At 35.5% G+C, this 11,207-nt stretch overlaps 1 protein-coding gene, 1 long non-coding RNA gene, 1 other non-coding gene and 2 pseudogenes across 4 annotated transcripts; 2 read left to right on the forward strand and 3 right to left on the reverse strand.

Moving 5' to 3' along the window:
- Positions 1 to 693: 693 nt before the first annotated feature.
- On the reverse strand, positions 694 to 2,990 carry LOC147918900 (uncharacterized). Its single transcript, XM_087504337.1, has one exon. It carries the CDS (start codon positions 2,936 to 2,938, stop codon positions 809 to 811), a length of 2,130 nt encoding a protein of 709 aa, XP_087360463.1. The 5' UTR covers positions 2,939 to 2,990; the 3' UTR covers positions 694 to 808.
- Positions 2,991 to 4,012: 1,022 nt separating this feature from the next.
- LOC147918901 (5S ribosomal RNA) lies at positions 4,013 to 4,131 on the reverse strand (annotated as a pseudogene).
- A 2,814-nt stretch (positions 4,132 to 6,945) lies between these two features.
- LOC147918902 (uncharacterized) lies at positions 6,946 to 7,592 on the forward strand. Its single transcript, XR_015592233.1, has 2 exons — positions 6,946 to 7,147; positions 7,253 to 7,592. It is a non-coding gene; the product is annotated as an uncharacterized LOC147918902 (long non-coding RNA).
- Positions 7,593 to 8,293: 701 nt separating this feature from the next.
- On the reverse strand, positions 8,294 to 9,283 carry LOC104750725 (vegetative storage protein 1-like; annotated as a pseudogene). The gene is made up of 2 exons (XR_015593713.1): positions 8,801 to 9,283; positions 8,294 to 8,645 (listed from the first exon to the last, which is right to left on the reverse strand). The product of XR_015593713.1 is annotated as a vegetative storage protein 1-like (transcript).
- A 1,462-nt stretch (positions 9,284 to 10,745) lies between these two features.
- LOC147918903 (small nucleolar RNA snoR77) lies at positions 10,746 to 10,885 on the forward strand. Its single transcript, XR_015594342.1, has one exon. It is a non-coding gene; the product is annotated as a small nucleolar RNA snoR77 (small nucleolar RNA).
- The last annotated feature ends 322 nt before the right edge of the window (positions 10,886 to 11,207 follow it).

Consider the following 11,207-nt stretch of genomic DNA (forward strand, 5'->3'; position numbering starts at 1 on the left):
CATATACTTACATAGTATTTTAACCAATTAGCAAAATCCCGCTCTTTGTAAGCCTCATAGTCAGATTCTTCTAAATTAGGATATGCTTCACGAATCTGCATTTCAAAAAGTCTAAAAAAATAGAGATTTGTTAGTTCATTATCTTATAAAATAAAATTAATTTTAGTTTTTAAACAAGAATACCTCTCAAAAGGTTGAACATAATCTAGATTCCTCAAGATGTAATTGTGAGCTGCTCGACAATAGCTATGATCTTCCCACCAAACTTCCTTTAACTTTCCAGCAAGTCTTCCTATCTGAGCAAAGATATCTGGAACATCAGGAACGTTATATGTAGCTGCAACGCCTCCGTCATCATATCGTCGAGTACGTATTTTTTTGGTTCTCACGGTGGGGCTAAAGTAGTATGATGTGAAGTGAGATGTTTCTTCTGTTAAACTCCCGGCGACTATCGACCCCTCAACTCTGGCAAGATTTTTGGCCTTTCATAAACCGCTCAAAAGGATACATCCAGCGAAATTGCACTGGCCCACCAAGATCAGCTTCATGTGGTAGATGGATTGGAAGATGTTCCATCACATCAAAAGAAGCAGGGGGAAAGATTTTCTCCAAGTTACAAATTAACACTGGAATATTAGCTCGTAACTGCTCTATGCCATCACTGGTCAATGTTCTAGTGCATAAGTCCCGGAAAAAAACTCCAATACCTACAACCAATGAATAACAAATTCATGGGTGAATTAATTATATAGGTATATATATCAATATATAAATATATATATATATATATATATATATCTTTATATACTTATATACCTGCAATAGCTTCATGAACGTGTTTTGGCAAGAGCTCAAGAAATACAAACGGTAGTAGCCGTTGCATGAAGACATGACAATCGTGGCTCTTCATACCAGAAAATTTTTGGCCTTGCTCTACACATCTCGAAAATTTAGATACAAATCCATCTGGAAACTTCATTTCAGATTTAACCCACTCGAACAACACCTTCTTAGCCTCTGTTGACAATCGAAATTGGGGTACTGGTAGTTTCCCATCTCTAGTAAGATGTAACTCGATCCTTGCGCATATTTCCGCCAAATCCAACCTAGATCTCCTGCTATCTTTTGTTTTACCCTGCACATTCAGAAGCGTAACGATAAAATTCTCGAAAAAGTTTTTCTCGATGTGCATCACGTCAAGGTTGTGCCGCAATAGAAGATCTTTCCAATATGGAAGCTCCCAAAAAATACTCTGCTTGTGCCAATTGTGAGCGCTTCCATATCCATCTGGCATGTTTGCTGGTGTGTGATAGTTACCCCCACGTTTACAGGTTTCTTGAGCGCCATAGTAATCAATCTGTTCAAATAAATCATTTCCAGAGACATAAGTTGGTGGAGGAACACGAACAACTTTATTCTTTCTGAACAACTTCTTGTTCTTCCGGTACGGATGATGCAAGGGAAGAAACCGACGATGACAATCAAACCAACAAGGTTTTCGCCCATGCTTTAACTGAAATGCCTCCGTACGTTCCATACAATAAGGACATGATAATCTTCCGTGTGTTGTCCACCCAGATAACATTCCGTACGCAGGGAAGTCACTAATCGTCCACATTAGCACTGCCCACATATTGAAATTCTGTTTTCTCGACGAATCGAACGTCTGCACACCTTCATACCACAATTGCTTCAGCTCATGAATCAGAGGTTGTAAGAAGACATCTAGAGCTCGCTTTGGATGCTTTGGACCTGGTACCAAAATACTCAAGAACAGAAATTCGCTTTGCATACACATATCTGGAGGAAGATTGTATGGCGTCAATATAACAGGCCATAAAGAATACTGCCTCCCTGACATACCAAATGGACTAAAACCATCTGTACACAACCCAAGATAAACATTCCTACACTCTTGAGCAAAGTCAGGATATACCGATTGAAAATGTTTCCACGCCTTTGCATCAGATGGGTGTGTAATTTCTCCTTCTTCAGTAGAATGTTCTGCATGCCATCTCATTGCCGCTGCAGTCCGTTTTGATTGGTATAGGCGTTTCAATCTATCAGCAACAGGCAAGTACCACATACGTTTATATGGCACTCGCGTCCTTCCTTGAGTAGGCTGATATCTCGGCTTCCCGCAAAACCGACATTCCTGCAGCTTAGCATCGTCTTTCCAAAAAATCATGCAATAGTCAACGCACACATCAATCATTTCAGATGGTAATCCAAGACTCGCAACCAACTTCTGTATTTCGTAGTAGTTCTCAGCCGATACATTATCAGCTGGCAAATACTCTTTAATGAGTTCAGCCCAAGAATCCATGCAAATCTCACTTAAGTTATTATCAGCTTTAATTGTCATCATCCTAGATGCCAATGATAACTTAGAATGACCTTCTCTACATCCATCGTAGATAGGTTGATTTGCAGCATCTAACATATCATAAAAACGTTGTGCATCTACATTGGGTTCTTCCGTATTATTCTCAGGAAATGCAGCAGTAGTTTCATGAAATGCATCATTAACCATATCATGAAATCTATTTTCCTCATTATACCCATAAAAACCAAATTGATCAGATTCTTGATGCCCATAATTACTAGGTTGATCAATAGCATAATTCATACTACTACTTCCAACGTTACTGCCACAACTCTCTCCATGACGTAACCATACATAGTAATTTGGCATAAATCCTCTATTGTAAAGATGCTTCTTCACTAGATTAAATTCCAAATATTTAATGTTGAAACACTTAGGACATGGACAAAATATTGTACCGTTTTCACGAGCAAAGTCTTGGTTTGTCGCCTGGTACATGAAACCGCGCAACCCGTCACAAAACTCTTTCGTCACATCACCGGTCTCCGGATCTCTGTGATTGTACATCCACTGTCGCCATGTGTATATCTCATGCTGCCCCCCTCCAAGCATTATTGTAGAATTTAAAAATTTGTAGGTTTTTTTTTTTGTAGCCTTTCTTTTTTTTTTTCTTTTTTCTTGTTTTTTTTTTTTCTTTCAAATTTTTTTTTTTTGGTAATAGAATTGCTTTTGTTGTAAGTGTTTTGTGTTGTGGTTTCCATAGATGATGGACTTGCTATTTATAGGCATACTAAAAATATATGCTATGGATTTGCTAGGGAAATTTGCAAGGGATTTGCGAGGGAAATAAAAAAGATTTATTTTTTTGCAAGAGACTTGCGAGGCATTCACTGTTTTACCGACTAAACAGTTACACCCGGGAAAAACGTGGTTGCCGACATCTTCATCCCTTGCAACTCCCTTGCAAATACAGTTCAACGCTAATCCGTCGCAAATTTTGTGAGGGAATTGCGTGTGTTTTGCGAGGAAGATTCACAGACTCGCAAAACTATAGTAAATCCCTCGCAAATTTGGGACGGATTCTCCCTTGCAAATTTTGCGAGGGATTTGCAACTTTCGTCGTCTTTCGCGCAAGTTACTCGCAAATCCGTCGCAAAATTGTGAGGACCGTCTAGCGTCGCAAAGTTCCGTCGCAAAACGACTGTTTTCTTGTAGTGCGCAATCCCATCAAGCCCAAAAACACAAGTCCCCAACTAAATCCATAAAAGATCCGATAATAACCCTAAGATCATGCAGGAATTAAGCACAAAAATCCACTCGAAAGGACCAGAAGTATAATCAATACCATAGATGTGATCGATTGTCTCCTTTAGCCCATCGTCCAATTTAGAAACCAGATATCCCCGAAGATCCCCAAATCTAAGCTCTAAATCCGATACCGACCTTCGTATCACCCGTAACCCAGTCCGATTTACGAGATTCACCTGATCCCGTGATTGAAGACACACAATCGCATCCAGTCCGACAGCCAACGACACCAACGAAATCCATAAAAGATCCGACAGTAACCCAGAGATCATTCGGAGATCAAGCACAAAATCAAAACCCTAATCGCGCCGTCGCCATCCTTATCGCCTTCAAAATGTAAACAATCATCGATCACGGCGATTCCCCGAAAATGGAGGAGGGATGCAACACGAAGACTTCCCGGGAGGTCACCCATCCTAGTACTAATCTCGTCCAAGCACGCTTAACTGCGTAGTTCTGATGGGATCCGGTGCATTTGTAATGGTATGATCGCATCCGAATTTAAATTAAATTAAAATATATGATCACCATTATGAGTACTCTAGAACCAAAATTAAATTTATACATTTTTTCCACAACAAAATTCCCATGGCAAATAAAATACTAACTCACCTATCCCCTTCATCGTAAAGAAGCTTTAGTGGAGTTTCAAACATCGTACTAAATCCTTTGCAAATTATCCACCAATTATAGTATTATATATACATACTAAAGAAAGTTCAATACCTTTGTTGTCAACTAAGCTTTATATATACTGCAGGCAAGAAACAACTTTGCAACAGAACCAATAGATACAGTCACCTTCCCTTTTTTTTTTTTTTTTTTTTAACTTCATACCATGATCTGCAATGAGGGAAGCGAGATGGATATAAGCTGAACTATAAGAGATATAACAAGTTGATAAGATGAAAAAGAATAAGAGGTCCGAAAATGCACGTTAACTAAATAATAAATAAAATCGTAATAGTAAATAATTTAATAATAATTGAAAATAGCTACTATCACTATTTATTTATGGGAAAAATGTCATAAAAATCCCCAACTTTCAAATTTGGGATGTTTTAATCACCAATTTTCAGGATGCCATTTTAATCACAAACTTTATGTTAACTTGACAATAAAATAGTAAAGTTTTGTTGACTACACTGTTTTAGACACGACGTTTATTAAATCCCTAACCCTAGAAAAAATCCCAAATTCTCTCTATAATACCAAAATTTCTTATGCAATCTCTCAGTTCCGATGAGTTCAAGTTTAAGCTTTGACACATCTGGTTGCGTCATTGAGTGTGGTGTGCCATCGATGTGTAGAGAGCATTTGGGGTTTTTTCTAGGGTTATTGATTTGTGAAATTGGGATTGATTTGGGGATTTAGTTTCTTCAATTTGGTAAAAGATGTTGTTTTTAGCGTTAAAAACATGGTCGTTTATGCAAAACAGTAGCAGATAAGTATAATTTTACTCTGTTTTTGAAATCTTTAACAGAGAATAAACGACGTGCCTAAAACGGCATGGTCAATAAAATTTTGCTATTTTATGGTTAAGTCAACGAAAAGTTTGTGATTAAAATGACATATTAAAAGTTGGTGATTAAAACGTCCCAAATTTGAAAGTTGGGGATTTTTATGACATTTTCCCATTTATTTATCGATACGTTGAATAGTAACAATTAACATCGGGCCCGACATCAGGAACGATATCTTTGTCATAAAGATTTTCCACAAAAAGTTATATCCTGATGATAGCTACGGTTTCATTGCTGATTCTACCGTCTTCGAACAATGCAATTATTCTCTGTAAATACATTTCATCTGGTGATGAAACGTTTAAGTTAGTTTAATACTCACTCCGTTTCAAAATATAAGATGTTTGAGAAGTACGCAGATTAAAAAATAACCACTTTTAAAATGTTCAACCAATCATAAACATTACTACATAAAATAAATAATAATAAAAAATATAAAAGTAATCTAAAAAGTTGAAAACTTCCTATATTATAAAACAATGAAAAACCTCTAAAACATCCTATATTATGAAACGGATGGAGTATAAGTTTTTCTATATCAGTTATATTAAACCAAAGTAGTATAACGATAATAGGTTGTGTTTTTTCTTCTAAACTATGATTCATCAATATCTTTCGTCTTCGATATAAATAAATCTGAGTCAATCCACTTATTATGTTCAAACGATATATATGTTATATATTCATGGGGTTTTGAGTAATATTCATGTTTCTTTTATATTAGTTCAATAAAATCATTAAAAGTGAATAAGTGAAAGATTGTTAAAGATTGCTAGAGAGTTTTGTTGATTAGTTTTCTAAAATCTTGTTAAAGTCTTCCAAACAATCCTTGTATTTTTGTGATACTTTCCATGACTTTATTTTGTAAAGAAATTTCTAAAATCATGAACCAATAACATAATAATTGAACTCAATTACAATCCTAGATTTTTTTATTTTAATTGAATAACACAACTTGTAATGATTTTATAAAAGTCTGAATCCAATAACTCAAATTTGTTAAGATTTTAAATGACTTTTTATAAATCATAAACTAATAACAATTAACTTTAACAGAGTTTAACAAAATTTTGATATAATAACAACAGATTCTACATAACATTTAAAATCTTTAAAACTCTATTCAAATCTCAAACCAATACCTCCACTAAGTCACTTCTCATCTTAGAGGTTATGATTATTTAAACATTAATCTCTATATAATTCATCACATTTTTTTTTTTGAAATAATGATTTTTCAGCTATATCTCGACGAAATTGAATATTTCTTTCGACCATCAATTAGCAACTACATATTTATTAGTAGAGTGATGGTTTATGATTTACAGCTTAGGAGACTACATTCTAATCAAATTAGCAAAATATCATGTATTTATAACATGATACTATGTTAAGTTTATATTGATTTCAAAAATTAATTGATAATGAATAGATTAGTGCACATGTCCCTTATACAGTATATCAGTCAACTCTTTTTTTCTACAATCTTATAACAAAGAACATAGAATAACAGATTGGCCAAAACAGAAGGTTGCAATTTATAAAAACTAGTGAATTTGCTGTTATGTTTTTCCAGGCCTGGGCAATCGGCCAAAACCGTTTAAACCGAACCGAATAAACCGACGATTTCGGTTTTCGGTACCAAACCGATTTACTGTTATAAACCGATCGGCGGATTTATAATTAGAGTTCGGTTATCGGTTCGGTTTGGTTCGGCAGACGATAACCGATCGGTTTTCTCGGTTAAAGGAAACACCATATAAAAGACAAAACCCTATATTTTTTAACGCATCTATGTTTTCTAATCTCTTCCGCCTCTCTTCACAAAGAAACCCTCTTCTTCTTCCTCCTTTTACTTCTTCTTCTTTGTTCTTCTTACCACTTGAAGCCATCGTTTCAATCCTTCTTCTTTGTTCTTCTTGTACCACAAATGGATATTGAGCAGACTCACGTCCAACCCGATTACATAGCCGAAGAATTGGCACCCAAGGTATGCATCTCACATGGTCTCGAACCTCTCTTATTGTGTCATTTATTGATTCAGTTAGTGATTTATTGATTCAGTTTGTGATTTACTTCTCTTTTTCTTTCGTAGATCTGTAGTTTGCGCCTGTGGACTATAGCATGACCTTGTCCTTCCAGTCCAACAATTGGATCTCATCTCGAAGATAGAAAGGGAAGTTTACCGTCGCCTTTGCTGTCATCGTGGTTCGCATCGCCGTCGCCGTTCCTGCCGCTGGCTCACCATGAGCAATGTATCGAAAACCCTAATTGTTAATGTGCTGGGCCTGTCATTTTGTTTATTGTAAAATTTTGTTAATTGGGTTTCTAACCAGTTTGTATTTAGATTTGTTTTTTTTGAGCCCATTAACTTTATTTTGGTGTATTTCGGTTAATATTAACCGAAATAGAAAATATATCGGTTCAATTTGGAATTGATTTAAAACTCGAAAACCGACCCGAATAACCCGATTACCGAATAACCCGAACCGAAATTTAATTCGGGTTATTTCGGTAAGATTTTTAGATAACCGAAATTTCAAAAAACCGATTAAACCGAACCGTTTAACCCGTTTAAACCGAATGCCCAGGCCTATGTTTTTCACTTTGATTATAATAAAGTATTTGGGCCCAAGTTATTGATTCAGGTAAGCGCAGCCTAGGTCCAAACATTAATTTAACATGGTTTTATTGTTTTTGAAAAGGATTATTCAATCCGGATAAATCGAAACCATACAATATAACTCAACTGAGCTAATATTAATAATTTAATATAGTTTCAATGTAATATTTTTTTTTTCTAAAACCAAACCCAAAGAAAAAAATTTATTCATAAAATTTAAATTAGTCCGCTCGTAATTCTCATGCCCACTACACTTTAAATAATAGGAAGTTCTTTACTTATTGAGTTTTTATAATATTAAAGTTTTATTTTAGAAGTTGCACTAGCAAGTAGCAGCCACGGGGATACATAGATAAACAAAAAAACATACAAGGTTGATGCATGATCTTTATTAGATCTTGTAGTAGAGTGGATTAGGGAGCTTAAAAGTCCTTCTCCCAGGGCTGTCCTTAGCCAAATCAGCCCATTGGTCTCCAATATTCCCAATGATAGTGTGGCCATTCCTCTCCAGATTCTTCCTCTCCTTTGACTTGAAGTTCGCTATCTTCTTGCTCGAGCCTGTTGGGCTACGTTTCCCCACATATATTAATGTAATCTTATATTATATATATTTAAGTACTATATATATGGTTAAAGTTACTTTAACTATTCTTACTTGAAAAAGACATGCCTCCAGTAGGGGAAGCCAGCAGCTTTGAGATTCTTTAGAGTGACTTCCTCCAAATCTTGGAATCGTTCAGTGAGTAAGACAGGGCTAATCCCGAGTTCAAGGATGTTTTGGTAAAGATGCAATGTCTCTGGGAGGACGGGAGCTTCTCCGGCCTCCAACCACTTCCTGAACGTCTCCGGTTCATGCTTCTCTGTTCTAAGAAACCAAACGAAAAAAATTATATCTCTTTACTATATGTTGACATCTAAGAACTAATAGAATATATGGACATGATGAGTACAACTACAAGAAGTTTAACTAAAATAGTCTATGGTGGTGGTAGGACTAATAATAGTATAATATGTATATACCCGTATCCATATTTGGCGTATAAGGGAACATTAGAGAGGAGGGTCTCGTCTAAGTCAAAGATCCAAACATTGTAGGTGTCATTCCTTAGGGCAAGGCCTTTAGCGTAGAAATAAGCTTCTTTGCACACCGTTTTAGAGTCGTAACGGTACTGTTGGGAAGTTGTCAAGTAGTCTTCAACATAGTCTTTGCAATTTGCGGGCACCGTCTTGAAGTTTATGATGTTAGAGGTCTCAACACCAAGGTGCCAGCTTCAACAGTTGGGGTAGCTGATGGAGAGTCGTTGTTTGTCTAAGAACTCGGGTTCATTCTCAACGATGTTTATTGATGTGAGGAGCTCGATAAGCCTCGGAACGGGTTCTGAAGGCCGGCTGTGGGAGACCGTAGCGGCCAAGAACAAGAGAAGTGAGAGTAAGATAATTTTCATTTTGTTTTTTTGTATGATTATTTTTTAAATTTATAATGTTTATATGTGGCATATAGAAAGGTTGGTATTTATAATAGCGTGAGGTTTGTTTTGCGTTATGGTTATTACTTATGATGATACGATGTGCAATGGGGAGATAAGTTTACGTGTCTAGCTTCGTGTGATGCAAATGATTGCTTATCCCATCACTATTAAGAGAAAAAATGAGATTTTTTTCACTTGCACCACTCGATTTTGGAGCACGTGACCGCTAATCTTTTTTTTTTTTTTGGGGAAACGACCGCTAATTTATTACTAATTATTAGCTTTACAATCTTGCCTGGTTGTGAAGTTGTAATCCAAGGGACTTGTTATTTACAGAAACTCACTTTGTGTTTGGATCGTTAGGCTACGGTGATCCAAAGCTTACAACACCTAATCAATGCCTAATCTTTGTTTAAGTGAATGCTTACACGGTTACATCACCTTTTTTAATCTTTATTTTACATTTATAAGTTTTGATTATTACACGCCGTGTGTTGATAAACAAATTCCACAGCAACACCGGGGGAGGAACTCAGATTATCTTGTAGAATATTGATTATGTGTGAGACTAAAATAGTTGATTATGTCTTAGACTATGCTGATACAACGAACATACATGAATCCATATGTCACTCAGAGTAGAAAATACGTATTTTTTGTATATATGTCATGTGTCGACCGACTATACTAAAAATTTAAAACTACAAAAAAATTCATGTGTTTTTGCAATGATATAAGAGCCATACCATAGATAATACCAAAGGTGAAGATAAAACAATCGGTGGTGATGTATACACTTGTGAAGACGATTTTCTTCACGTATATGTTTTCAGGCCAAAATGATCCATTGAAAAAGTTGTCATGAAAACTGTATTCACAAAACAAAGGTCAAAGACTCAAAGGTGGTGTCATTCATTTTGAATAGGATAGATAGACCACGATCACCAATAACAAAAAAAAAAAAAAAACGTTAATGACACGTTCATCTCCGACTCTGACAAATAATTTATAAAAAAAACAAAACCTAACAATAAAGAAAGCAAAAAAACTGGATCGACTGATGATTAGATTTTGAGCCACCACAAACTTTCCACGTTGCAAAGTGTGGCTAAGTGGCTTAGTTCATAGAATATTAGGATTTGGCTGCACGTTTCAGAAATCACATGGATTAATAAGAAATTAAGCCCAGATTTAGCCCACTAATAAGCTTAAAGGCTTAAATATTAAATTTCAGACTAAGAATGATATCTACTTTTGAGTTTGGACCCACGATTTTACCCTCATTTTTCCTCTATAAATAAGAATGTTTACTAGGTATAGATCCGCCGTCTCAGTCGTAAACAGCGAGATCGCCACTTAGGTTTAGATTCAGGGTTTCTTTTTGTTCAATATTAACTTGCCTGAAATCGTGTGTTGAGATCAATCTCATAGTCTTGTTTCCTTCAAGTTAGTTTTGCGTATTTTTTTTAACTGATTACGTACGGGAGTAGTGATTCAGGCAGCCTCCTTGTCAAAGTTTATAACAATGACATGTAAGAGGTGTTTAATTACTCCTACAATGAAGTCTTCCTTATGCTCTTCAGATTTGCTGAGATTTTTATGTCTTTGAAGCTGGTCTAGTAGTCTTGAGCACATTCTTTCTTTAGATTTGTTAGAAATCATTAAATCTTCAATCTTGCTGCTGCAATAACCGAGTGTTATGTTGTTTTAATATGTACTTTATGGAATTATGGTACTGACTTCATGTTAAGGTTGATTTAGAAATGGATTATTCAATTGATAAATCCATGCTAACCAACCACTATTGAGGAATATTGAATTTTCACAAGAATTTTAATTGATAACTTCGATTTACAACTTCATACGTGAACATGATAAGAATAATCATTAGCTTCCCGGTTTAATCGGCTTATTTGATTTGGTTTTTATTCATTTTTTGGTTTTGAAAATATTGCTGA

This window comes from Camelina sativa, chromosome 20 (genome assembly GCF_030686135.1).
Source record: "Camelina sativa cultivar CO46 ecotype springtype chromosome 20, ASM3068613v1".
Taxonomy (NCBI): domain Eukaryota; kingdom Viridiplantae; phylum Streptophyta; class Magnoliopsida; order Brassicales; family Brassicaceae; genus Camelina; species Camelina sativa.